Source organism: Lepisma saccharinum, chromosome 7 (assembly GCF_977018435.1).
Source record: "Lepisma saccharinum chromosome 7, izLepSacc3.1, whole genome shotgun sequence".
Taxonomy (NCBI): Eukaryota; Metazoa; Arthropoda; class Insecta; order Zygentoma; family Lepismatidae; genus Lepisma; species Lepisma saccharinum.
The window spans coordinates 8,946,145-8,960,056 of NC_139235.1; the positions used below are offsets into that span (position 1 = coordinate 8,946,145).

General features: G+C 40.0%; 1 protein-coding gene across 1 annotated transcript in view; it reads right to left on the reverse strand.

Annotated features, from left to right (window-relative positions):
- Positions 1-4,143: 4,143 nt before the first annotated feature.
- Positions 4,144-13,912, reverse strand: part of LOC145989719 (uncharacterized) — a 92,254-nt gene continuing 82,485 nt past the window's right edge. Inside the window, exons 6-8 of the mRNA XM_083124983.1 lie at positions 11,017-11,205; positions 7,785-7,925; positions 4,144-5,549 (exon numbers count right to left, since the gene is read on the reverse strand). Of these exons, the coding sequence (XP_082981109.1) occupies positions 5,403-5,549; positions 7,785-7,925; positions 11,017-11,205 (477 nt within the window). The 3' untranslated portion in view covers positions 4,144-5,402. The remainder of the gene's footprint in view (positions 5,550-7,784; positions 7,926-11,016; positions 11,206-13,912) is intronic.

The window sequence follows — 13,912 nt, forward strand, 5'->3', positions numbered from 1 at the left end:
AGATGCCCTCACGGGTGAATGTTGCCTCGTCCGTGAAAAGCACATGGCGCAAAAAACGGGGATCGTCGGTACAAAACTGCAACAGTCGTTGACAGAATTCCACACGTCGTGGGTAATCCCCAGCCTGCAACGCGTGGACTCGCTGTGGATGATAGGGATACAGCAGATCATCATGAAGGACACGCCACACTGTCGACTGTGATACTCCCACTGCACGTGCAATGCTACGGGTGCTAGTGGACGGTGTGTCGTCCACGCGAGCAAGTACGTCCTCCTCGACCGCCGCGGTGCGCACATGTCTTGGGTGACCGACATGATGGCCTGCACGTAACACACCCGATTCACCAAGGGTACGGTGCACATTCGAAAACAACCTGCTGTCGGGTTGTCGCCTCTCCGGATACCGTCCGCGATAAAGGCGTGCAGCTGCTCGGCCATTGCCATCTGCAAGGCCGTAGACAAAATGCATGTCCCTCAGTTCGTGCACCTTTCATTAGCAATAACGACTACGTACTATGTACTATTCCTATCTGTAAGTGCACCTTTGCGTGGCAATAAACCTCCTGTGCCCGTAGTTGCTGTGTTTGTCCTGCTGGCGCACGACCTCTGTGTGACATCCCCTCGGTGCTGCTACGGGGAATCCCTCGTCCCGCATTTGTTGTCTCCTTGGCAGGTACCATTCCCCGTCCGGTCCTCTTTCTCTTTTGTTGCACCGTGCTTTGTTCTTGCTGCGGTGTCTCCCCACTGTGTTTTGGGGACTCCCCTTGCGCTGCACCGCCAGCGCCGCCATTTCTGCCCTGAACCATGTACGCGTCTGTTGCCTGTCGAGTGTCACGGACCACTTTGCTTGCATTCTCGGTGTGTTTTTATATCCTACGTCGTCCTCCCGTGGTTCTGCAACCCCGCACTACTTTTCTCGACTGCACTGCTTCAGTCATGGTGTTTGTTTCCCGCTGTGCAATTGTTACTTCATGCTTCATAGCTTCTTTTCTCCCTACCGTTGTCGATCGCTACCCTTTCCCTTCACTTGTCTTGCGGGACACTCCTATTTCCTTTGTGGAACCCCATGCGCATGCGTTGCGCAGCTGCCGCCTAGTGTTTTTCGGATGGGCGACTTTGGTGTTCCTTTTGACTTCGTTTGTTCCGCCTTTCTATCTTCACTGGTACTGGCTGTACAGAGGTGTGAAGTTCATTTTCACACGTTTTCGGCGTTGTCTAGCTCCTCACGGAGGCATCTCTCGGCAAAGTGGAAGGGGAACTTTCGTCTCTATTTCATGGGAGGTATCTGTGGTTTTCGTTTGTACTATACCTTTAGAATCACCCTGTATATATATAAAAAAAAATATACTTTTAACATGAAGATATCCAATTTTTTTTTCCCCCAAAGTGAGGTTAATAATATGTACTTCAGCCATTTTACAATGAGCCCGACCCTGTGGCCGAGTGGTTAGCACATCGCGCTGCGACGCCAAGAGTCCCGGGTTCGAATCCCGGTCGGGCTTGGTTGTTTGTGAATGTCCATTCATCAATTTCATCATTTCATCACTCATCCCCATCTTCGCAAATTAGCCAAGAGGCACAAAATGCGAAGTAAAATAAACTAAATCAAATCCAAATCAAATCAAATCAAATCATTTTACAATGATGGCGCTGAAATTTAATTTATTATAATCAAGCTCTTAAGATGTAGATCTCCAATCTTTTTCCAAGTAAGGTAAATATTCTGCAGTTCTGCAATTTCCTGTTGATGGAAATGTCTCAAAAATATTAAAAAGTACAGTTATTTTGGTCAGTGTTGTTCATCTTTCCTATAATCTTACATCTTGACCATGTGCGTCGCCAGAATTTTTTGCAGTAGAAAACTAATAAGTACCTACATACCGTGGTTATAAATGTTATTATACAATACTAAATATTATAAACTAACAAAAATAAATTTTATTCGTAATAATAATAATCATTATTATTAATATATAAATGGGGGAGACTCGATCCACCAAACGAGAGGATACCAGCACAACTATTTTTCATTACTTCTTTGCATTTTATGCAGTTAGTATCTGAAATGCATTCTGATATTAACTTTTGCACGTCTCGTTCAAGAAAAGGCTTTAAATGTTAGGGGGAGTTTTCTTTCATAAAGTTTGTTGTGTGACCTCTCACCTACAACTGCAATTCTTAGAGTTTTATAAATTGTAGAACCATTGGATGAAATGGTAGAATATAACCTTGTTGGTGTATTTTTCACTCAATGTTATCCATCCAATGCATTTTTACTTTTACTATTTTCTTCGAATACTATCTAAATTAACTTTATTTCTGTTCTTAACTATAATAAGAGTATTAAACTTTCTTTAAATGAACAATTTCAATTTCCAGGGGAGGGGGTTCAACGACCGGTTCGACCCCCCCCCCCCCCCCGAAGCCCATGATCTCGACGAAATTATGGTATGCTTTGTGCCGATTTGCCAAATGCTGCGTGACGTTGCATGCGAAAATAGTCCCTTCTTTAATATTTGCACAGTAGTGTATCTGTTACAGATACCGTAACGTGAGAAAATAACTGTTACTTTCAACAGTGTTACAAAAATAGTGCTCTCTAGTTCTCTCTCTCTCATTATCTTGCTCCTTTTCTTTCTCATTCTATCCTTGTAGTTTTCTCTTTTCTTCTCTCTGTTTTCTTTTCTTCTTTATTCCTCTCTCTCCATCACGCATTGTTTCTTTCTCTCTTTCCAAGGTGCGCAATCATTGAAGACTGGTGGGAGAGGAATATCTTAACACAGACACACACACACGTTTATATATGTGTACATATTTATTGTTATTATATATGAAAGTAAATTACTGAATATTAAAAAATATGTATGTTTTACGTATACAAAAGAAATTCATTTTTTACTTTTATATACATATCAGATATTTATAAACTAATTCCTCTACCAACTGGTTAATCATTTCAATAAATTACAGGTTTAATGATGTATGAGTTTATCTTTAGTTTTTGCTTTCTATTAATATAAATCACATATATTTCATTGCCATAGCTGTCTTGCATTCTTGCTTTACTCTAATTGTGCACAGGCAGAAATCTCTCTCACAGAGACTGACAATATTCTTCTTTCTTTTGTGTGTGTGTTGTCGATATTATATTTAGTAAAGTATATCTGTATTTGAAGTCAAAGCTAATTGTTTATCTTTGTTGTTACAATAAAAACTTTCCCCCGGAAATTTATCGTGTGAAGGGGATTTTTAGGACAAGATTACTGGTGGGGAAATCAACCCTGTCTCCCCAGGATTTCACACCCTGTTTCTCTCTCTACTACATCTTTTCTTACATATTCTAGCCCTTTCTTGCTTCTTTCTTTCTGTTTCTGTTGCTTCTCTCCTCTCTCTCTCAACTAGTTTCCGTTCCTCTCCTTTCTTTATACTTCTTACTACTCGTACTTCTTTGTTTTCCTGCATATCTTTTTCTCCCTCCCTCTCTCTCTTAAAATTTGTTTATGATGTGACTACAGATAAATACGAGTGCAGCAAAATACGGGACGACTCGTGTCGCATTAACACTCCACCAGGCTACGCTGGAGACCCTGCTTCGGATCCAACCTTCAACCGGCCTTGAGGCTGGACTAGTCAATCGAGGGGTTCCGAGTTCGATACATAGTGGTTTGGATCCCATTTTAAACTGTAGGTTCAGTCCCGATTAGCCTATGGTTTAACATTGTGGCAAGCAACAGCTGGGGGGTGCTGTGTAAATTTTCCTCCATGGGTGATACCCCTTCCCACATCTTTCCACTTCGGACACTTCTCTTTGCACTCATGACCCAGTAAATAAAAAAAAAGAAAGAAGAAGCGACAAAACTGGTGCATTCACGTCAAAACTACTATGACCGTAATAAAGGAACCTTGTTTGATTGATTGATTTGGTGTTTTAAGTCCACTTTATGCACAGTAAGGCTAATCGGGACTGGACCTACAGTTTAAAATGGGATCCTAACCACTATGTGCCTCCACCGTGTATCGAACACGGGACCCTTGATTACAAGGCTACTAAAGGAACCTTGTACAGAATTGTAGACACTTAAGGAAGTGGGAAGAAAAATCCAAGAACTCGTATTTTATGAAATAAAAGTTATAACAGACCTATTGAGAGTGTGTTATGGTTTTTATTACCTTATATTTACATATACTTATCGCCTTCCTCAAGCCATCATTTTTATACAACATAATTGCGCTGTTAGAAAAAAGTTGACAAATACTGTTATTAAATACTTAACAGACTACAAATGAAAAAAAAACGACTCTTCCCTTGCAATAGGAAAACGAACTAATGCACAGATATTGTTATTATAATGAAAGTTCACTACTTGCTAACATCTGTTACTACTTCCAGTAACAAAATAGTTGACAGTATTGTTTACATATTCTCCTTTGTAATCAAAACAGCCATTCTCAACCGTACAAAATCCATCTTTAAAATTTCTCAAACTCAAAATTTAAAATCTGAAGCAAGTTCACTGGAATGAAATAATTATTTACATGAATCTGAACAACAATATACATAAAATAAATTGTTTTTAGAAATAAGATTTTACAAGGAAATACATTAAGGAAGTTGACAGATTACTAGTAGGTGAGTTTAAAAATCAACGTGTAATAAGTTACAGGTGTAAAGAATCGTTTAACAGAAATAGGTTTTGCTTGTTGAAAAATGCTACAATAGAATAAAGACAAACAAGTTAAGGCCTTTGGTCAGAATCAGACACTGAAGCTCGTATGACTAGCACAAAACAAAAATCACTATACATAATTTAGAGACAAGAATATTAGACATTTCAATATTACCTTGCATGTTTTAGGGTAAAATCTACATACTTAAATAAAAAATAACTTAGAAATGAACACGACAAGTGACAATAGTCGCCTATTGCCTACGTATAAAAGTTATTCGCCATTTTTTTCCTGCTTCGAAAGCACTCTACGATTATGAAAATATATTAAACTCGTAGCTTGGTGTAGCAGTTATCAACAAACTAAAACATGTAAAAAACTAAGAGTGGCTAAATACAATCTGTACATAAATAATTTGAACATTTGGTATTCAATGTTCCTTGTGTCGAGAAAGGTGCCTGAGCAGAAGCCCATGCACGCTGACGTCAAATGCTTCTTTAGCCTCGTTTCATACAGCGTTCCTGCAAATGAACGACTCCCTGTGCCCTTGCACAGTGAAGAGGAAGCAGCCTTGGGTGCAACTGAACGTTCATTAAGTTGATAAGCAGTCCGAAAGTCTTCGCATCCGTTGTGGGACCTTGTGAACCAGCACATGAACAGATCCTGATGCTATCTTTCGAATTGCATGCTCCGTAACCACAGGTTTTCCACCACAGTATCTCCACCGTTTGCCATCAATCCGTGGCGTTGGGGTTCGTGTAGCTGAATCCGTGAAATTGCGTCTGATCCATTGACTGGAGAATGTCCTTGTCGACAGGGGTCAACCTGGCCTTCTCCATAGTAAATGCAGTGTCGAAGTATTTCACATCTAACGGGTGTTGCTGAAATTACAAACATAACATCATTTCTGTTCATATCAATAGAACCCGAGAAAGATGCAAAAAGTATAATAATCAGTGCCATGTACCAAAAAAGTTTTGGATATGTAAATATACACCGTGTCCCAAAAGGTACTTTACAACTTTGATGTGATACAGCACAACTTGTAATTAACATAGAAGAATAAACTTTGTTGTAGGTGATTCACCAATGCCTAAAGTTGTTTTTGTCAGGTATTGAATAAGATGGTGCACCACTACACTGCGCCTTATACGTGAGAATGTCCTGGATGTACCGAAATTGAGTGGAATTATTGGTCTCGTATGAATAAACCACCTTCAGTGATATGTGGCTATGCTATAATCATGTTTTAGGTAGAAGACTTTTCAAGGAGAAGGGGCTTAGCTTCGATTGTAAGTCCATTTTCTGCTCAGATAAGCTAATCGAGACTATACCTACAGTTCAAGGTGGAATCGGAACCATCGTGCAATGTGCCGTCGCCGCGGATCAAAACCGGGATCCCTTGATGACCAGGCGACAGCGTTATCACTAAACCATCGGAGAGTGGGTATACCTTTCTACTTCTAAATGAACTGAGGTGATGAGGAATCGTGATCGATGATGACGAAGTGACAAACGCAAAGGTTGATGCCGTACAAAGGACTTAAACCGAAAACGTCTGGTTACACAGCCTGGCCTTTATGGCAACGCGAGAACGCCGAGGGTCATTGAAACACACAGGTATGGTGTAAACGTTGACAACGAAATTCACCAAGTCATGGTGAACGAAGGTACACCGATAACCTACCTGACATTGTTACGAATGCTTAACGTATCTCTGCGTGTTTTCTCTCTAGTCATCCGAGCTTGCGGGAAACAGCAATATGCCAGAATGTAGTAAAAGCACTTTCTAAGCCGAGAAGGTAACGAGGATGACTTTGCGAAATACATGAACACAGGAAAGTACGTGTTGTGATAACGCTCTGTCTGATCGTTGGTAATGTGTCTGTAATGTCATTTTAAGTGTTCGGTTTTTGTTATTGAATTTGACTTTCCTCAGACTTTAAATTTTCCGAACCGTTTATCATCCCTGTTGGGAGACAACAACAGTGTAGAGTTCCCTGGGCATATAGCACCGTGCCATGAAGGTACATTTAGGGGATGTGGGGGTAGGACCTCGTACATTCTCAATTCGGCCATTTTGGAGGTGATGTGATGAGCACCACGCTCCCCCCGAGTTGCCCCCAGGTACCCACTGAGGCTGGGTGATCCCCAGAGCCGCTTTAAGCGGATACAAGGCCAGATAAATTCCGACCTTAGATGACCCACATCGGGAATCGAACCAGGGTCTTCCTTCCACTCTCCCGCGTGGAAGTCAGACGCCCCACCGACTTGACCACCGCTGCTCTAATTCCATATTACAAAAAAATATTTTTCAGGAACCGACAAAGCATCAACAATGGATTGTTTGATTGCCAACTGCCAACTACAGTGTCTTAAAAAATATATTTAGCTTTTCGAGAAGAGCTGCTCTCTTCCAAATTTTCAGCCAGACGCAGTTAAACAAGCCATGTATCAGATTTATAGATTTGGTTTTCAAAGTGGAAGTGTTCCACCTCGTAACAACTGAGATTTGAAAGTATGCGTACGCGCGTGTGTGTGTGTGTCTGTGCGTGCAATGTTTTTATGATTTTTTGGTTGCGAGTTTGTGAACCTTAACGTCCGATGTTGGAATAAGAGGAATTTCCCAAGTAATCCAGGGGAAATTTATTAAGTGTCGTGTGAGCATATTTATCATTATACATTATGCCCTCTCCAATAATTTCGTGATAACGTACGTTTTCTCATACTTCTGAACTCTTTTTTTCGTTTTTGTTAATACACTTTCAAAATTATAATTCCCGTAAATAAGAAAGCTCTAAAATTTAGGTGCAAATTGTAGTCATGGTTTATGACATAAAAATCTCATTTTTGGAATTTTGAAAACTTTGGATTAAATGGTTCGAAAACATAACCTGCATTTTACACTCATTTTACATTCTTGGAACTTGAATGTAATGTCAATTTCAATTTCCAGCAACGTGGTGGGTGTGATATCCAAGACTCTAGTCCGTAATAAACAACTGTCATGAATAATGGCACACAGTATCAAACAATATTTCCATTGCATAATGGCGTGGGGCTTTGGCAGCCTGTGAAATATCATAAAGATAAAATAAAAATTGAAAAGTCCTTACCACACGGGGCTTGAAGGGCGGCTCGAGCTCCATCCTCTCCAGCCGGTACCAGTCGATGTGCTTGAAGAACGGCTGGTCGCAGACGTCGCCGTTGGGGCAGCCCGGCGTCCCCAGTCTCTTCGCAGCGTCCTTCTCTAGGAGCTGCAAAAGGGAAAGACCATTCAAGCGTTAAGAAATTGAAATAAAAACTTTCCCTACATGATTACTGGTATCAAGTGTCTATGGGTGAAGTACATTTTTCTATGACTACACACAATGGCAAAAGAAATTCTCCATCTCCATTTTCAGTCAGTCTGTTTTCAACAATGTGATGGTCATTAATTGAAATAAACATCTGCTTCACATCAATAGAATTCTATATTTTAAAACAACATAGGAAATAGAATAAGCAAAGGAATAACACTAGTGATGGACAATTTGCCTATACTGATGGATAGATTCTCTCGGCCTATCGACCAGGTGAGTTGTGGAAAGCTTTCGAGATCAAACGTCTAGAAATAGAAGTCTACCCTAAAGATGAGAGTGGCGTTAGCTGTCGAAAGCTTGGAATCCTTTCCACAACTCACCTAGTCGATAGCCTAAGATAACACGAGTTTCACCATTCGTTGTTAGGATACCTACTATTATCTTTGCCGTCGACACCATATAGTGTTCGCCACTGCGCACATACAAAACACTCGATTCCTTTTCTTTCTTCTCTTTTCCTCTCTCTCTCTCTCTCTCCTTTCTCTCCATTCTTTTTCCATTTTCTTTTCTTTCTGTTGGTCAATTTAATCCCAAAATTATCGGGTGTTTTAGTAATAAAAATAGAAACACGTGATGACTAGACAAACTACTAACTTTATTATGTTCTTATTTCTTGTTATTTAGCGTCGCTTTCCTGCCACCTTTGGCAATCGCGACGATGGGGCGGAGTGATGATTAATTGAAACAGATGAAGGGGCACCGAAGAAAGAACTCGCAGGCCAAGACGAACTCGGAAAAGTTGGTGGCGAGATAGAAAGCACACCGTTAGAAAGGTTTGCCTTCTTCCACATCAGATTTTGTTCCCATAAGGAATGTTCGTGGCCTCGGTAACCCAGATACTTCGGCATTGAGATCAGGAGTCAAGAACTTAACATGATTGGCCATCGAGCTTGCAGTATAATAAGAATAACGAAGCTTATCATTCACTGAAACGTAAAAGCAGCATGTGTAAATCTACTCACACTAGTATCATTTGGTCCAAAGTACGTTGTCGTCAACAGCTGTATTTTCCCTATGACGTCATGGCGATAACGTCATCGAGATTTTCAAAAGCACAGTTAATGTATAGTGTCTAAATGAAACATACAATTTATGCAATAAGTCCAATAAGAACAAATCACCAGGTAGAGACCCGATCCTTGCATACTCCCGACCGAGACGAGCTCGTTCTATTTTCATTCATTGATTGATTTGGTTCTTCGCTTTTTGCCACTTTTGGCTAATCGCAAAGATGAGGATGAGCGATGATATTGATGGAAGGACAATGACAAGGAACACCCATCCCTGGCGTCGAACTTACAGCTTGTAGAGAGAAATGTTCATTGTATAGACAATTTACAACTCGAAGAAATCACACCACACGTTTACGATGGGGACGGGTGAACGATATATGTTGCTGAGGCCAGAGAGTTATTCGACTATATAAATTTTCGACACCATCACAAACTATTAACACACATCTGTTCAGCACAATTACTCTAGTTTGCTTGTTATCGACGAGGATTTCCGCCCTGATTATATGTCTGTGGCTCTTTTGCCTTTTTATTTCCACTGAAAGGAAGTCAAATTTATAGCTGGCGGCGACTGGGATCCAAAAAACTGGGTGGCAGATGTCTTGAGGGATCACCCTACAGGAGTATGGACCGGGATACAATATAACAATAGAACTTGCTTTCAAAATAAAAGACGGATTTATACCAGGGAGAGCCAAATGAAAAAATATATATATATATTTTTTTATGAATGAGTCACTGCGAAGGTCTTTCTACCCATCTGCCTGCTAACTGGGGCCATTGTCGAAATTCCTCGCCCATTCGTAATAGAGATATTGAATTTTCATTTGCCTGAGAATTTCCGTAAGTTTTTGGCTTCCAGGGGGCAAGAAACCTCAGCTACTCACTGCTGCAAGTGTGTGTGGATGAGGCGCCATCTTTAAAATGATAAAAATTGCGTTTTGAACTTGATCAGTGTTGCAGCGTTGAGGTCGCTTTGTAAATAACAGTTGATGCCTCATGTAAATTTGAGCTTTTTAGGTTTTCATTTGACTTTTCCTAGTGGTGACTCAGTTGTTAGCATATGCAGATGATGTAGACTTACTGGGGGATGATGTGAATACAATTAAGAATAATGCTAAAATATTTTTCAAAACTGCTAAAGAGATAGGTTTGGAAGTTAACAAAGAGAAAACTAAATATATGCTTACAGGCCGAAACCAAGTGTTAGTTAATAATCAAAATCTAATTATTGATAACAACTCGTTTGAACCAGTTTCCAATTTCAAATACTTAGGAGTAATATTAACAAATGAAAATTATATTAAAGAGGAAATAAAAAGTAGGTTTAATTCAGGAAATGCATGTTACTTCTCTCTTCATAAACTTTTGTCTTCTCGTTTAATATCTAACAAACTAAAAGTTAAAATATACAAAACAGTAATTTTGCCTGTAGTATTATATGGATATGAAACTTGGTCCCTTACATTGAAAGAGGAACATAAATTGAGAGTATTTGAAAATAGGATCCTTAGGAAAATCTTTGGACCTAAAAGGGATGAGGAGACAGGTGAGTGGAGAAGGTTTCATAATTTAGAACTACATAATTTGTATTCATGTCCAGATATTATTAGAGTGATTAAATCAAGAAGACTTAGGTGGGCAGGCCATGTGGCACGAATGGGAGAGGAAAGAGGAGTTTACAGGATTCTTGTTGGGAAACCTGATAGTAAGAGACCTGTAGGAAGGCCAAGACGAAGATGGAGGGACAACGTTGAGATGGACCTAAGGGAAATCGGTAGGGATGGAAAAGAGTATATAGAACTTGCTCAAGATAGGGAAAGATGGAAGGCCTGTGTTGCTGCAGCCATGGACCTTCGGGTTTAAGAAGGCTAGGGAGTTAGTTAGTTTAGTTTTCCTAGTGGTACGAAAACAGCATGAAGGGAAACGAGAATGCAATTTCTTGTCAGTTAAAATATAAATGTGATACTCACCAGCACCAAGATGCCCTTGGCCTCCTTGGTGAGGAACCGGGGGTAGTAGGCCTGCTCGTTGCATATGGACCAGAAGAGCTCGTCCTCGTCCCCACCGTTGAAGGGCGACTGGCCAATCAGCATCTCGTACAAGAGGACGCCGAACGACCACCAATCCACGCACTGGTTGTACTTCAGGCCTTTGATTATCTGGAAAGAATTCATTGATTCTTTATATTTTACTTGGCATTTTTGGCTAATTGCGAACATGGGGATGACAAGTGATAAGATGGAAATGATAAAAGGACATTCGCAAACACAACAAAAACACCTACTTGTCTTTTGTCCAATTCTATCGTAAATTTTCCGAGACTTTACATTGGTTGATTTGGGTAGGTTTTCATCTTGATTTTTCTATAATTTTTATCAGTAGCGGCGGTTGGGTGCTAAAACTGAGGGAGGGGGGAGGACAGTTTATTTTCTCTTGGTAGACAAAACTTAGCATTAAGAGGCCATAGTGCGGGGGGAAAGGTGGCAAAAAGTGGAGGGAGGGCCAACTGAACCCTCTCGCCCCCCAAATCGCCGCCACTGATTTCTATCCGAAGGAAGGAAAGGGAAAATTTCACACCGTGCCATAAAGGCACATGGGAGGGGGTTGGAGGTAGGGCCCCCACACATTCTTGACCTCTGAAATTTTTGGAGGTTATGTGATCAGCAATACGTTCTTGTATTCATTTATTTGTGGCTGGGTGAACCCCAAACCCACGTTATGCAGGGACAGGGCCGGAAAAATCACAACTTTAGATAACCCATCCCGGGAATCGAACTCGGGTCTCGGTGGCAATCAGATGCACCATCTACTGAACCACCGCGGCTTCTTTTATGCGTATGCAGCCTATGTAATTTTGCAGCAAGTATTAATTGTGACGATAGAGATTAATGATTAACTGACGAAATAGAAGAAAAAACACATAAGTGTTCTTTGCGAGTGTCCCTTTATGACAATTCATAATTTCATTCAATCAGGCATTTGCATTGTAATCAAGGGGTGCTGGTTTCGATCCCCGGTTTGACACATTGCACAGTTGTTCTAATCTCACTGTAAACTGCAGCCAGAGTCACAGTTATCCTATCTGAGCATAAAGTGAAATTAAGACTAACTTTTTTTGTCGAGGAATGTTTCAGTAAAGTTGCCGCCGCATACAAAGCGTACGCTTGCTGCATTCACTCCGTCTGCCAGGCTGGGTTTCGAGGGCCGGAGAAAGTGCATCGTCGTGGGCCGAAGGGCTGCATGCCAACCTGGCTGTATTGCCAGCAGGTGCCAGACCTCCTCGGTATATTTAGGAGGATAGGACCTTCTAGAAACAATGACCGACTTCACGGGAGGGCATTCCAACAACGTTTTTCTTTGAAGCAATGTTGTTCGTCCAACACTACTATTATATTTACACGTTCAGAATAAAGTACCTACCGTGTTTATGTGTATTCAGGGTGTCTACCAGTCAAGAATGTCAAGAAAAAGTCAAGAAATCAACAGGCAGGTCAAGAAAGTCAAGAAATTATGCTTATGGTCAAGAGTTCTTCTTGCTATATTTTTACAGTTTAGTGAATTTACATTGTTATACAGTATACCTGTACTGGGATTTGATAAAATTGAATATTTCGAAATCTAAAATTGTATTGAGATGTGGTTGAGATTTGTTAACTTCATTTCTTAAGAATTGCATTCTTGTATGCGTGAAGTTTTGTAAATATAAGTGGCCGCCTTCTTCAGGAAATTCCCTTTCGAGTGCTCAACAAGAAGCACTCAACTTTTCGCTTCTCAGAAGCCGAGATTGTGTCTCATCCAGCGTTCTCTGTTCCATAGACTTCCCAGCCAATATAATAATCTGACAAGCCAAATATACATTTTTGATAATCTGGCACATTTTAGAAGACTGTTGACTAGAAGTATGTGTATGTGAGTCTCTTCAACAAATGTATATAAGTTTAGTTCATGTTATTATTTTTCTTATTTTATACTATTATTTTTGTTGTTATTTTCTGTTGTTAGTACGTTCCAATGTAAAATGGCTAACGCTGTATTTGGAATATTCTATTAAATAAATAAATAAATAAAGTAATGTGCCCATTCCCAATTTTTACATGCAGCAAGTCTAAATCTCTTGTTCAGTTTTCATCTTAACCGACCTTGTGGGAGGGGTTTTTCATTGAATAGAAATATATATTGTCTAAAATTCCAACTATACCTAAGTAGGGGTGGATTAAATAAGTGTTAAGAAAAAGGGGAGAAGGTCAAGAAAAAGGAAAGAATTTTGGGTTTGTTATTTTGGTAGACACTCTGGTATATCACGGTGTCTATAATTTCGTGAAAAAAATATACGTAGCTTTTCCAGACCATGAATCATTCTTTCCGGACCATTTCGTGTACAGTCCAGCGTTGCCACAATATGAGGGCACAATTTCCCTTTCCAGGGGCAAAATTTCCCTTTTTGGACCAATTTTTCCTTTCACCTAATCAAATCATACAATAATAATATAATAATAAATTAGTAGTGGTAGTAGCAGTAGTAGTAGTAGTATTTCCGTTGGTCCATGTCCATGTGAATAAAAAATGTTAAATTTTTCACATAATGTCACTTTCATTGCTTCCTGACCAGATGTCCCAGGTTTGGATCCTCGTAAGGAATCCATTTAATCGTTAATCCCCTCACCGTTACTATTATCCGAAGGTGCAGAAAAGCGATGTACTTACCAGAATTATAAATAGATACAGGCTATATTCAAGGGAGCAAAAAAAAAATGAAAATGTGGAAATGAAACTGGAACTTAACATATACTGTAATAATGTAGTCAGATGTCTTAAAATTTCTCTGAAATTGTGGTATTTTTAATCGAAATTCCCTTTTCCCTTTTG